Source organism: Oncorhynchus keta, chromosome 23, assembly GCF_023373465.1.
Source record: "Oncorhynchus keta strain PuntledgeMale-10-30-2019 chromosome 23, Oket_V2, whole genome shotgun sequence".
NCBI lineage: Eukaryota > Metazoa > Chordata > Actinopteri > Salmoniformes > Salmonidae > Oncorhynchus > Oncorhynchus keta.
Window position 1 is genome coordinate 48,783,723 of NC_068443.1, and position 14,985 is coordinate 48,798,707.

The window sequence follows — 14,985 nt, forward strand, 5'->3', positions numbered from 1 at the left end:
GTGGTCCGTTTGATTGAGAGAACTTAATCACTGCAGACGGGGTATTTAAAGGGCTAGCCCCACTAGTTGGTGATCTGGTTGATTAGTTGACAGGTGTGTGGCGGCTAATAAGAAACAGCCTCCCCTTCAGGTGTATCCTCTCCAGGTAGGAGGGGATATGCACATATAACTAACTATAACATGAGCTAGCATGTAGCCTGTCTATTCCTACCGTCTGTAAGTTAAATTCTTTACTAGCCACCTGTGTGTGTATACGAAATATGTTTCAGTTCATTCCAACATGAGAAGAAAAAAAACATACCTCACGGATGCTCAGTAGAAATAAACATTCACAAGCAAATCAACACAATACCCAGGTAACTTTATTGATAACATCTTTTCAGAGGGTCATTTCCATATGAATTCAGTCTAGCTGACGATCAGCTACCATTCTGTTCCTTGGTGGTACGAGCTGTCTCCGTGTTAATGTTGAGAATGTGTTTTTATACCGTAAGATGAAGCACTCCTCCGTTCAATTCTCAATAGTAAACAGCGCGATGACCTTAATAGACATTGTGTGCTGTGATTTTTAACTGTGAATGTGCCAGGCCCCACATTCACAGTTTAAATCAGAGCACACAATGTCTATTAAGGTTAACTTACTTTATCAAAAAACAACAAAAAAACAACACTTGTCTACCTGTGGAAAGAATTCTCAACATGAACACATGTAGACAGCTAGCATCACCAAGGAACATAATGGTAGCTGATCGTCAGCCAGCCTCAAGATCACCTCAAACAAGATGAGCCGACGCCACCTAAATCATATGGCCTGCAGAGTTTATACTGTACATGCTTTCAAACAAGAATGAAGTGTGACTGTTTCAGGTAAGATATGATTATCTAATGATCGAAAGGTTCTGGACACTGCGAGTCCTTAAACTATTACCTGATAATGGTCTAAGGAAACAAACCATGTATACACAGCCCATAGTTTGACAGGATTCACAACTACACTACCAGATCATTGTAAATAGCAACAGAGGGATATAGAGAGCATATCAGGAACAATACGCCCCATTTTAGTATTTACATTTGTCAAACTATGCCCCACATTAACAGTTTAACATCAGCTGGTTACTTTTGAGACAAGATTCTATACACCTGAATGGCACATTTACCCCACATATTGACTTAAGTCCTTTTAGCAAGGCGTATCCTATAGGTTCACACAGATCGACTGAGCTAAGTTGCTATGCTTTTACTTGTGGAGCCATGCCATGTTAACAGTCAGGTAAGTCCACTTCCCTATACTATCCAGAAACGTATCTGCATCAAGATAACTTTTCTAGATGTGACGACAATCTAGCTGCTAGTGGTAGATTGTGGCACGTCTACGAGAAAACAGCGTTTATGCACATTGACAAACATCGAGCATCGTGTGGTTCTGCAAAATTGGTCTGTTTTTGTACTGTAAAAGGGTTTGCCCCAATATGAACCTGTGGGAGCATCCTCCATATTCATACCATTAATCCCCTCGTTAACTCAACAGTGTGTGTGCATTTCCTCCACTGTTGTCACAATGTAAACAGAAGGAGGGTCCTTAATTGATCAAGAAACGTTTCCATTAAGGCAATTCAATCACTCAAACTAGGAGACGTCAAAACTTTCAGGAATGCAGCCTTCTGAGGCAGCATTCCCCATAACAACCTGAGACGAATTCAATCTTAAGTCTATACACAGTCTTCCCTTTTCAGTAACTGTAATAATTGTTGGGGATCTCACAAGCATCCTTCAGTGTTATGGTATACCGCCGTCATCGTATTTATCTCAAACTAAAATAAGAGGCTGTGGAGACAATATTCTATTTACTGTGGAGACAATATTCTATTTACTGTGGAGACAATATTCTATTTACTGTGGAGACAATATTCTATTTACTCCAAGCCCAGAATGATGTACATAAAATGGCATAGAACCTACTTGATTAAATGGACATGACTGTAAATCATGCAGGTCAAAATACACATATAGTACAATGTAAACTAATGAGAGCAAACTGAAAATGCTCCTCACGTGAAAACATGGGCAAGCAACAACTAAATATGAGTCCTAGGGTGGAGGAGGTAATGTTATTGTTATGAAGACAGAGCTTTTCAGCTATGTGCCAATCGAAGACTTAAAAAAGGACCGCTAAGGGGAAATTAAATATGAGTTCTAGGGTGGAGGAGGTAATGTTATTGTTATGAAGACAGAGCTTTTCAGCTATGTGCCAATCGAAGACTTAAAAAAGGACTGTTAAGGGGAAAGAAAAAAAATGTTAAAGTAAATAAAATACAAAAGACTGTCAACATTCCAAGATCATGTTGTACGATGTAGGAAGTGGTATGTCTTGTCTGTCAAATGCAACTTTGCCTGTGTGCTTCTTTATCTGTAGTTGTGTGTGTGTACAGCACTCTATGAGTCCTCATTTAATTCCCGACTGTCGGTTCTGGCAATTTTCCGCGGGGGTGCAGTGTTCTCCCCCTCCGCTTGCTCCTGCTCCCGCTTTTTGGCCGCATTCTGTCGAGACAAAATACAGAGAGGGGTTGGAAAACTAGCCGACCTACAGTAAACCGCAATACAGTGTCTATATCGTGTGAAGAAACAAGCATTATTAACTTTCCCAATATTTTACCTTTTTGTCCCACTGTTGGTGAAGATATCTCAATAGGATATTTGTCTTCTCTGTGACAATGACTTAGAAGAAAAAATATCAGATAACAAAAAAAAAACAATATAAATCACAAGAGAATGTACAGTAACAGTCAAAAGTTGGACACACCTACTCATTCAAATTGTGTTTCTTTATTTGTACTATACTGTAATACATTTTGCTGGGTCAGCAAATAACACACTTGTATACCGGAATTGGAATATATGCATAAAGCAGTGTCATCTGCTGATGTTCAGAATTTGTATGGCACAGATTACACAGGTGGCCATTTCAATTACAGTACCAGTCAAAAGTTTGGACAAACCTACTCATTCTAGGGTTTTTCTTAATTTTTGACTATTTTCTATATGGTGGAATAATAATGAAGACATCAAAACTATGAAATAACACATATGGCATCATGCAGTAACCAAAAAAAAAAAACTGTTAAACAAATCAAAATATATTTATATTTGACATTCTTCAAAATAGCCACCCTTTGCCTTGATGAAAGCTTTGCACACTCTTGGCATTCTCTCAACCAGCTTCATTAGGTAGTCACCTGTAATGCATTTCAATTAACAGCTGTGCATTGTTACAAGTTCATTTGTGGAATTTCTTTCCTTCTTAATGTATTTGAGCCAAGCAGTTGTGTTGTGACAACGTATGGGTGGTATACAGAAGAGAGCCCTATTTGATAAAAGACCAAGTCCAAATTATGGCAAGAACAGCTCAAATAAGCAAAGAGAAATCATTACTTGAAGACGTGAAGGTCAGTCAATTCGGAAAATGTCAAGAAAGGAGGAGATAGAGGAGGTGTGATGGTGCTTTGCTGGTGACACTGCAGGTAATTTATTTAAAATTCAAGACACACTTAACCAGCATAACTACCACAGCATTCTTCAGTGATACGCCATCCCATCTGGTTTGCGCTTAATGTGACAATCATTTGTTTTTCAACAGGATAATGACCCAAAACACACCTCCAGGCTGTGTAAGGGCAATTTGACCAAGGAGGTGTGATGCATCAGATGACATGTCCTCCACAATCACCCGACCTCAACCCAATTGAGATGGTTTGGGATGAGTTGGACTTTGGAATGAAGGAAAAGCAGCCAACAAGTGCTCAGCATATGGGGGAACTCCTTCAAGACTGTTGAAAAATCATTCCAGGTGAAGCTGGTTGAGAGAATGCCAAGAGTGTGCAAAGCTGTCATCAAGGCAAAGGGTGGTTACTTTGAAGAATCTCAATATATATGTTGATTTGTTTAACACTTTTTTGGTTACTACATGATTCCATGTGTGTTATTTCATAGTTGTGATGTCTTCACTATTATTCTACAATGAAGAAAATATTTTTTTTTTTAAAGAAGAAAAACCCTTAAATGAGTAGGTGTGTCCAAACTTTTCACAGGCACTGTATACCAATGAGCATTTGGATCAGGAAAGTATCCTCTACAAGACAGAATGTTGAATAAAATGAGTTCAACTTACTTTGCTGGTTGTCCATGTCCTTTTGCAGGTAGGAATGAGAGACAATATATCAACAGGAAAGTATAATTAAGTCAACTTTTCAACCGCTGGTAATGTGTTCAGATTACTATCACCTGAAGCATGCATTACAGGTGATAACAATAAATGCACGAGACACGTGTATACTTTCCGAGCTCGTGCACGTGTATACATGGTTCTTTCTGTGCATGCTTCAGGTGATCGTAAATCTGAACACACTGTCAGCGCTTTGAAAAGTTGATGTAAGTATACTTTCCTGTGGATGTATTGTCTCACATTCATACCTGCAAAAGGACCAACCACGTGGACAACCAGTAAAGTTAAACTATCCTTCTATTGAATCCAATGCAATTCAACGTTGGGTCTTCAGGCTAATCAATAATGTTAACCTTTATCGGTCAAACTACACAATATTCAGATCAGAAGTACACACTAGCACGCATATACTGTGAGAACAGAGTATAATTTGAATCTGATGGGACACTCACTCTGTTCTGATGGATACTCCCGAGTTGGGAGATACACAGAGGGCCTCCGGTTCTGAAAGACAGACAGAAATAGGTGATGAAGTCTAAATCAAGTATGTGACCACTAACTGACTAACCCAAATAACAGGCGAGAAATATAAAGTCCAATTACAATATGCATTGTTTGGCACTTAAATTCAATATCTAGGTTGACCCATTAGCAATTCATGCCCTCAGGTTAAAACAATCACATTAATTTGGAATTTCGTTGACATACAGAACGAAGGGCAGGAAGACACTTACTGACGCTTTGCAGACAGAGTCTGCATGAAATCTGCTGAAATTGCTTTTGTTGTAGACAGGTAGTCCTTTTAAAAACTCTGCCTGTTTAGGAAAGATTGCAAAATGTGAGAAATTAACCTAGCTGACTGACGTTACTCTAGCTTTTTAGGATACTTAAATTCTGAACATTGGGATTGGGAAATATCTTCCTGGGTAGCCAACTGAACAATTGCTGTACCTACCTAAATGACATTGGCCTAGCTAACTAGATAATACATTAGATAACTAGCTATCAAGGGACAACATAACGTTAAGCATATAATATTAAACTGTATTTTTTCTAGCTGTCATATTATGTTAGCTAAGCCAAGTAAACACAGGGCCAAAATTGAACTAGTTCATAGTCAAAACAGGGTAACTTAGTTAGCTAGCAGTCAACTGTAAACATAATATTTTTTAGCTTGAAAGCGATATAAAAGGAAAAGACGTTACCTTATCCATGGTGGCTTTATACCACAGAAAGACAACAGACTAAAAGATGATGCGCGTGGAAAATGTTAGCGACAGTAACACGAACCTGCGTAGTTTACTAGCGTAATTAAAAGCAAAATACGCTGTATAGCGTTGGCTGTCTGAAATATTCAAGATTACACAAAGTACAAGGAATGTGTGCATCAATTCTTAGTCATTTACAAGGATTATATAAGATAGCAAGAACACCAGTTTGCTAACGAGACAACCCGTTATATCTATCTATCAACTCACTAACGTTAGCTAGCTTGCTACTAGACAGTGTTTTGTCGTAGCTAAGAAACCGCTGGTTGTTTACAAGTTCGGGTTGACTATGACACAATCAAATAATGATATGTTTTTTTTTTTGTGACATTAGGTTTGAGATAATCAAACTATGTTGAATCGAATAATCAAGCATACTTGATGGCTGTAGAGCACGCAAGTTAGCATAACAATTCCATATACTCCATATTTGTTGCTCGTCCGTGTGTGGGCGTTCTTCTTCTTGACTGGTGCTCCATTGGCTACAGGAGAGGATAGACGGTCGTAAAAAGGACAATGCTCATTGGGTCACTAATTTTTACACGAGAAACCAGCACACCAATAGGAAGAGGGGCTCCAGATCCCGTCACGTGATTTGATGGCGGAGAGGCAGCGATAAGCAGTCGCGAGCCATGGCACACAAATACCTTGTTATTCAGTATCAAAGTTTGTGAAGTTATTTTTACAAGGAGATATTAACACAGACATTGAGATATAAAATATGTTAACCATGGTTTTCTGATCTTCCATCATCTCCAACCCCACTGATTTCAACCAACAACACTCACTCATGCTAATAAAAATGCTTATTCCCCCCGAAACACAGTGCTTTTTTTTTTAGCAAGACACAAACTTGAATTACAACTGTGTATCAGCATGGTATGAAGATCCGAAGATGTGTTTATTTTCGCAGCAACTAAATAGCTTACACAAGCAGCACAGATGCTTATATCCCAGCACTTACATATTAAAAGTCCAATATTCAAATTCAGGAACTAGTTCAACCGCACCACTGCATGTTGACAGGTGCATAAGTAAAACGACTTTTGTCACAGTTGATTCCCTAAGCCATTTAAGCTAAATTGACTTACTGCACCAACCTACCAAGCCTATCCAAGATTGAGTCTGAAATAGATGAGCAAGACATTGAGAATCCATTTCATGGTCAAATACATCTGCAAATTCATCTTCCTTCCAGTAGAGGCTACTCATAGGATGAAGGGAAGGACCATCCTCCTCAGTGAAATTCATTAAAATAAAAACTGTAAAACATATAAAAAGTTATGCTTTTTTGATAAAATACTAAATATTTTCACCTCACCAAATAATTTATTAAAACATACTGTTTCGCAATGAAGGTCTACAGTAGCCTCAACAACAATCTGTAGGATAGCACCACGGTCTAGCCGGAGGACAGCTAGCTTCCATCTTCCTCTGGGTACACTGACTCCAATACAAAACCTACGAGGCTCATGGTTCTCACCCCTTTCCATAGACTTACACAGTAATTACGACAACCTCTGGAGGACTTCCTCCAACCTATCAGAGCTCTTGCAGCATGAACTGACATGTTGTTCACCCAATCAAAGGATCAGGGAATAAATCTAGTACTGAAATCATAAGCTACAGCTAGCTAGCACTGCAGTGCATAACGTGGTGAGTAGTTGACTCAAAGACAGAGAAAGACAATAGTTAAACCATTTTGAACAATGTATTTCTTCCAAAATGAAGAAGCAAGAGAGAGATTGTCAATTGTTTTCACTTTCAATTTCACTTACTTAGCTAGAAAATGCTGCTAGCTAGTTTAGCCTACTCAAACAGTGGGATGCTACGTTAGCTAGCTGGCTATGACTATCCAACACAACTCTTCAAAGTCAAGATAAGCTTTTGGTTTGACTAATTTATTGCCACCGTGGCCCGCCAGTGTAAGTGCTAGACTGCTTACCTTTTCCTGTTACACTGTAACATTACTGAATGATTGTAGCGGGTTTACTAATGTGTTAGTTCTATTAGCTATTTTGACTATGATGTTACTTTAGCTAATATGGTGACAAAGATGTAGGCTGTGTGTAGTGGTTATATGGTTTGGTTTGGAAAGGTTTTTTTTGGCTGATGTGAAGGGAAAAGGTGAGAGGAGAGTGTATAGATGAGAGAACGAATACAACGTGGCTGCTATGAAAGTGAACTGTGTTTACGTGTGATCAGGGTGTATTTATTCTGTTGAAAAACGGAAAGGGGATAAACATAACTGAATTTGTTCATTAGAAACTCGTTTGAAACTGTTGGACTAATGACTACACCCTATATCGGCTAGATGCAGGCAAGAGTGTGCAAGGTGTGTCACTGTCACGTCAAATTTTTCTCTCGACCTGTGTGCACCTACATTGTAAACTTTCATTCATAGGCTAGGTTGTGCAACCTCATGATGTTTAGCCTAAAGCTATCGCTGTTTCACTGAACTGGGTGAATGGAATATGAATGAGTCATCCAACAGTAATAGAAATAAGGCCACGCTCATTAATGTTTTGCTTCCTCCCTAATCTTAAATAACACTGACCGCCACACTGACTGCTGCCTTCACATATCCAATAACTCAAGACATCCAGCTCTACACAAAAATGTACCAACAAGTCTGCAGGTGCCTAATAAATCAGACTTTTATGTGAAATCATCAAGTTTTCCTTACAAGCCAGAATGTTGAATAAAATGACATCTGAATTTATTCTACTGGTTGTCTGTGTGGTTGGTGCTTCAGCCACTCAACATTTTTGACAAAATATACAAAGGAAAGTTGTTTACCCCACTTTTTAGAGCGCAGGTACTGCCGTTGAAATGTATATCTCCTGGAATATGCGAAAAACCATGTAGACGTTGGTTACATGCATGCATCACGTGGATGTACTTCCATCTTGTGCATGTGCCTTTGGTCATGAGCAAACAAATCTTGATTGCTACACACAGACTGACGTTTCAAAGTCAGGTTAATAATACTTTCCTGTGGATATGTTGTCTAAAATTTCTACCAACACAATAGACAATCAACAGAGTAAGTTCAATTAAGTTTATTCAACATTCTTACTTGTTTGGAATGTTTTAATGTAAATGTGCATGGTGTTGCCTACATAATTGGAAGGCATTGCCATGTTTCGTGCCTATCTTTTGGGGCATCTTCCACATGGTAGTAAAACCTGGGCACCTTTGCATCACAACTTCGATAAGTTTACTGACAAAATAGTCCATTGGGTGGTTAGTGCGAGAGGGATTTCCGTCCTTTTAGCATCCTACGGAGAATCACCTCGATGCCACCCTGTGTGCTGATCCTCTTGATCCAGCCGTGGGTCCGCTTCCGCTTTATATTCTTGGGCTGGTACTCTGTGCCCCGCTTCCTTGTGCGAACCTGCTGGTGGTGCCAGGGGAGTTGCTGGAACACTCCTGCCCCCTCTGCCTGTGATGTGAGAGGACCACACCGAGAGGTCAGGGGAGGTACACTGGCCCAGGACAGAACCCAACCACTTAGTGATCGCGGCTGGGCGACACTGGATCCTGGAAGCTCTAGTGCGAAATTCCTGCTGGACATCAAGAGTATGAAATGTCAGTTTCATGATTTAACCATGTAAACTATTCAGCAGAGTGCTAAGGCATTCAAGCTTTAGGACAATATGACTGTTGGTTTGTGAAAGTTTATAACTAGCTAGCTTAGTTGGCTTTTTAAAGCAGACTTGGTCATAAGGGTTAGTTAGAATGTGTTCATGGATAGCTAGTTCACTCAAAGTTCAATCATTGGAAGGAAAATACAAGCAGGCAATATGTCTGATTTATCAGGTTGTAATTCACAATTAATTGGTATATACAGACTGAAACATTGGCGTGCAAAATCATGTAAATGTTCCTAACAAGCCAGAATGTTGAGAAAAATAATCATTTTAACTTACTATACCGGTCTCAAACAATGAACCAGGTGGGTGTTTTGAAATAGAGAAGCTGGCGGTGTGCACATCGTTAAATTACTTCATTAAAAAAAATAGTAATGGAGCAATTTCTAAATTCCAATTCAACACCTGCATCTGGACAGGCGTATTAAATGATAGTAAGTTCAAATTAACATTTTATTCAACATACTTGGCTTTTGATGAAAATGAACAGCCTGATTAAATCAACGTATTTGATATGGAGTGGTGGGTGTAATTAAACTAGCTTCGTTAAGAGTCGAAGCCACAATCAAACGCGCAAAGATAGCCTGCAACAACTGCTGCAGCATCATTTAGGTACAGATCTAGCCCAAGAATGTACTGTTGAGGTGTACATATCCGGAGGTAGCCTAGCTAGCGCTAGTTTGCCGAGGTTGAACCTCAAAATACCTTGCCATGACTTCTCAAGCATTCCATTTTATAGTAATTTGAGGAACGCAATTACCTAGTGGAACATATCACTCCATGAAACCGGTAAACCGACGACCTTATAGTATTCATTATATATAATATTCACGTTCTTTCACTGACATTGAAACAACATCAACGCACAGGTTCTAAACCATGAACGCAATCGAATTGCGAAATAGCCTCCTTCCATCCAGAGCTATGATTGGCTTGCGTTTTTCATCCAATCGAAATGTGTCTTACAGATACTCGCCAAATATTTCACCGGATGTATAATGTATTATTATTATTTTTTAATTCCGGATGTATAAATATGAAGTATCCGATTGGCGTTTTTTTATTTTACTTTAATATTTTATTACCAACACAACAAATACAAAAAACAGATATACAAACAAGAGTACATGTACCTAACAGACAGGGAGGGGTATTACATATCAACATTCATTTTCAATTTGTTAAATACTTTTATGGTGTATATTGCTTTTTTTGTTTTTACATTTGCTGATAGGATTGAAACATTATTTTGAAATTATCTTAAATAATGTGAAAAGGGGTTTGTTCTCTGCCCACTTCATTTTATGGACAAAGAATCATCCATGAAAGATAAACAAATTAACAATGAAAGTTAAATATATAATTTGGCTAAAAAAAAAAACATAATATCAGAGACTTTGAAATTAACATTAATAGTTGTTTCTTTTAAAATAAAATCTTCTAACTCACATCAAAATATTCTGACATAAGAGCAGTCCCAAAATAAATGGTCAAGAGTCTCTGGGTCACAATCACAAAATACACATTTGTTATCAATAGCTATTTTAAATCTGTGTATAATAAAGGTCTTTACAGGGTAGATTCTATGAATGAGTGTGTATGATACTTCTTTCACCTTATTAGATATACAATATTTACCAGATAACAATGACATTTTGTTCCAGTTCACTTGTCCTAGGGCTGCATTCCAGTACATTCTAGCAGAGGGAATAGTAACATATTGACATAGTTTCCTTATATACATGTTATATATAATCCTTATTTCTTAAATAGTTTTGTATCCATTTAATCTTAAATATTATATTAGAGGTTTTAAAATCCAGAGCACTCAACCCTCCCTCACCTTGGGTGCTACATATTATCGCTTTTCTTAAATAATGAGGTTTATTCCTCCATATGAAGTTAAATAATTTAGTATCAACCATTGTAGTTACTGACAGAGGAACATCCAAGGCAAGGGAGATATAAACTCATCTGGACCCTCAGATTGTGATAAAAGTACTCGTCCAGAAAATATGCTCCACGGTCGATGATGAAGTCAGAGTGTACCCAGGGTAGCTGTAAAGTGATAAGAGGAAGCCCAGTGGCAGTCAGTTGGAGAAGATGAAGCGAGCTGGATTTTTGGCCGACATTCTGCCAATCTCCACACAGTTTTCTGTTTCCAACACTAGAATCTGTAACAAACAGAGTTGACTATATTTTGTAGACTTTGGCCATTGCCAAAGTAAAACAAAAATGGGTTGTTTAGAAGGAATTCAAGGGCCAATTGTTATAGCACACGAGCACTTAATAAATGCTAGAACCTGCCAATATGATCTCACTAGCGCGTGCTTGGCTCTGCCCACTATGGGTGCGTTCGTAAATGTACTTCTGGCTATCTACTAACACACCCTATGATTAATTTGCTCCCATTGTAAACGACAGCCTCTGGTCTATCTTGGGTTAGTTATAAAAAATCTTTGGCCATTTAAAAAAATGTATTCATTGGGGGTTCTATGGCAGACTACATCCCAAAAGTTGTATCGCAGCCGCCTACTGTGCGGAATGAAAAATAAAAATATCCTATAAACTACAAATACTCATTAACTACCTGAAAATCACTCATCAAAATGCTCCCTCCTTCTTCTGTTAAATCCTTAAGTCTATTTGTCAGACCGTGAGAAATCCTGAAAATCTGTATATTCGTGAAAACGTCTGGTGCTTCCGAACGGTTTGTCCGACAAAACTAATAGGACTCGTCTGAAAGTAACCCAGACAAATGAATGGAAGTATGGAGGTAGATTTGTGCCAACAAAAGTAAGGGGCTAAATATGTGTCTGGTCTAAATATGTGTCCTGTCTGGTCCCTACACATGCTCAGGAGCCTGGGAGATCGTCACATTTTCCGTTGTCAATAACCCTTGCAAATTTACATTGTAGAATAATAGTGAAGACATCAAAACTATGAAATAACACATATGGAGTCATGTGGTAACCAAAAAAGTATTAAACAATTCAATTCAAAGTAGCCACCTGTTGCCTTGATGACAGTTTGCACACTCTTGGCATTCTCTCAACAAGCTTCACCTGAAATGCTTTTCCAACAGTCTTGGAGTTCCAGATTCCAGGACAGATTTCCACTGGTCTAATGTCCATTGCTTGTATTTCTTGGCCCAAGCAAGTCTCTTCTTATTATTGGTGTCCTTAAGTAGTGGTTTCTTGGTTGCAATTTGACCACGAAGGCCCGATTCACGCAGCCTCCTCTGAACAGTTGATGTTGAGATGTGTCTGTTACTTGAACTCTAATGAACTTATCCTCTGCAGCAGAGGTAACTCTGGGTCTTCCTTTCCTGTGGCGATCCTCATGAGAGCCAGTTTCATCATAGAGCTTGATGGTTTTTGCGACTGCACTTGAAGAAACTTTCAAAGTTTTTGAAATTTTCCGCATTGACTGACCTTCATGTCTTAACCTCTTGAAGCTAGGGGGCACTATTTTTATGTTTGGAAAAATAACGTTCCCAAAGTAAACAGCCTATTTCTCAGGACCAGATGCTAGAATATGCAAAGAATTGACAGATTAGGATATAAAACACTCTAAAGTTTCCAGAACGGTCAAAATATTGTCTGTGATTATAACAGAACTGATATTGCATGCAAAACCTGAGGAAAATCAAACCAGGAAGTGGCTTCTATTTTGAAAGCTCCATGTTCCATAGCCTGCTTTCACTCCATTTAAAGGGATATAAACCAGATTCCTTTTCCTATCGCTTCCTCAAGGTGTCAACAGTCTTTAGACATAGTTTCAGGCTTTTATTTTGAAAAATCACAAAGAAAGATAACATTGCGTCAGGTGTTCGCATGAGTTTTGCTCGCGCAACAGAGTTTGGGCATCCATTGCCTCTCCCTCTCCTACTGATAAAGACAGTTGCGGTTGATATATTATCGATTATATATTTTAAAAACAAGGATTGATTATAAAAAAACATTTGACATGTTTCTATGGACATTACGGCTATTATTTGGAATTTGTCTGCGTTGTCACTCTTTCCTGTGGATTTCTGAACATAACACGACAAACAAACGGAGGTATTTTGGATATAAAAATAATCTTTATGGAACAAAAGGAACATTTATTGTGTAACTGGGAGTCTCGTGAGTGAAAACATCCGAAGATGGTCAAAGGTAAATTATTAATTTGATTGCTTTTCTGATTTTCGTGACCAAGCTACTTGATGCTAAGTGTACATAATGTTTTGTCGAGCGATCGATAAACTTACACAAATGCTTGGATTGCTTTATTGGTTTATTCCTCACTCTGGTCTCCATACCCCTTCTCTAGGTTGCTGAGGCACTGTTCCAGCAGGTCTTCCAAAGAACATTGTCTCCGACCGTGGCCCCCCATTCACGTCACAGGTATGGAGGGCTTTCATGGAGAAATTGGGGGTCATGATCAGCCTCCCTTCTGCGTACCGGCATTAGTCCAACGGGCAGGTGGAGTGGATTAACCAGGAGCTGGGGAGGTTTCTGAGGAGTCACTACCTGGACCGGAATGGGGAGTGGGTCCTTTTTTTCTCTCTCTCCTTCTTCCCTGGGCAAAATGTGCCCAGAATTCGTTACGTCACTCCTTGTGTGTCCTGTGTTATCAGCCGGCCCTGGCTCCATGGATTCTGAGCCAGACCGAGGCCCTGGCTCCATGGAATCTGAGCCAGACCGAGGCCCTGGCTCCATGGATTCTGAGCCAGACCAAGGCCCTTGTGGTGGACGACTGGGTCGGGCATGCAGAGGTTTGGAGTGAGGCTCCAGCGTGCCATCCGTCGCCAGAAGGAGCAGGCGGATCACCACTGCAGTGAGGCGCCCATGTTCCATCCTGGTGATCGCGCCTGGCTCTCCACCAAGAATCTCTCACTCTGCCATCCCTGCAAGAAGCTGAACCCCGGTTTGTGGGGCCTCTCAAGGTTCTCCGGAAGGTCAGTGAGGTGACGTATAGGTTACAGCATCCCAGTGACTACCGTATCTCACATTCATTTCATGTCTCCCTTCCGGTGGTTCCTGGTCCCCTGGCTGATGCTGTCCTCCATGACACCCCTTCGCTCCCCTGGACCAGTACCTGGTGGACTGGGAGGGGTGTTGAGTTCCGGTGGAGGACACTTTGGGCCCCAACATCTGTGATTTCCATCTTAGCCGTCGTCCTGCGGCTGGAGCCATGCTTCGGGGGTGGTGGTACAGTCAGGTCCCCTCCGCTGTTCGACATCGCCGGTTTACTAACCACCAGTCATTACACGCACCTGGCATTCATCATTAGGCACACCTGGACTCCATCACTTCACTGATTACCTCCCCTATATGTCACTCTACCTTACTTCCATTCCCCAGGCAGTCTTGACTGTCATCTCTGTACGCTACTCGTGTTTCTTGTTTTGTTCTGTTTATTATTAAATTCACCACCTGCACTTGCTTCCCGACTCCCAGCGTCTACGTTACAGTGACTACCTCATGAAGCTGGTTGAGAGAATGCCAAGAGTGTGCAAAGCTGTCGTCAAGGCAAAGGGTGACTACTGTAGAATAGTAAAAATAAAAACCCTTGAATGAGAAGATGTGTCCAAACCTTTGACTTGTACTGTATGTTAATGCATTTATTTATTACCATATATTAAAATATTTCCCATAGCCTATGACAGAGATTCTAAGATTATTTTATTAGGGCTACTATTAGCCTCATCGAGCACTCAGGGTACATGAAAACAATGAGTATGGCTACGCCAGACTACTGTATCCTATTACACATGTGTGAGCCTAGTTTATGCTAATTTAAATGAAATGTTATGCCTTGTCTTTGAGTCATGTTTCAGAATAATTTAGGTCTG

The 14,985-nt window shown here is 39.7% G+C and overlaps 2 protein-coding genes across 6 annotated transcripts; both read right to left on the reverse strand.

The window, feature by feature from the left end:
- Positions 1 to 340: 340 nt before the first annotated feature.
- On the reverse strand, positions 341 to 6,028 carry LOC118402401 (DET1- and DDB1-associated protein 1-like). 3 transcript variants are annotated; one of them, XM_035800572.2, is made up of 6 exons: positions 5,869 to 5,992; positions 5,428 to 5,466; positions 4,957 to 5,037; positions 4,675 to 4,726; positions 2,657 to 2,718; positions 341 to 2,541 (listed from the first exon to the last, which is right to left on the reverse strand). In XM_035800572.2, exons 1-6 carry the CDS (start codon positions 5,896 to 5,898, stop codon positions 2,437 to 2,439), a joined length of 369 nt encoding a protein of 122 aa, XP_035656465.1. In that variant the 5' UTR covers positions 5,899 to 5,992; the 3' UTR covers positions 341 to 2,436. The 3 variants fall into 3 exon arrangements, with proteins under 3 accessions (XP_035656465.1, XP_035656466.1, XP_035656467.1); XM_035800573.2 differs by lacking the exon at positions 5,428 to 5,466 and having other exon boundaries at positions 5,869 to 6,028; XM_035800574.2 differs by having other exon boundaries at positions 5,428 to 5,968.
- Positions 6,029 to 6,359: 331 nt separating this feature from the next.
- Positions 6,360 to 10,072, reverse strand: LOC118402400 (uncharacterized). Of its 3 annotated transcripts, none has more exons than XM_035800571.2 (2): positions 9,904 to 10,072; positions 6,360 to 9,056 (listed from the first exon to the last, which is right to left on the reverse strand). In XM_035800571.2, exons 1-2 carry the CDS (start codon positions 9,957 to 9,959, stop codon positions 8,738 to 8,740), a joined length of 375 nt encoding a protein of 124 aa, XP_035656464.1. In that variant the 5' UTR covers positions 9,960 to 10,072; the 3' UTR covers positions 6,360 to 8,737. The 3 variants fall into 3 exon arrangements, with proteins under 3 accessions (XP_035656464.1, XP_035656463.1, XP_052333309.1); XM_035800570.2 differs by having other exon boundaries at positions 6,360 to 9,059; positions 9,904 to 10,070; XM_052477349.1 differs by lacking the exon at positions 9,904 to 10,072 and adding an exon at positions 9,423 to 9,810 and having other exon boundaries at positions 6,360 to 9,059.
- Between the last annotated feature and the right edge of the window lie 4,913 nt (positions 10,073 to 14,985).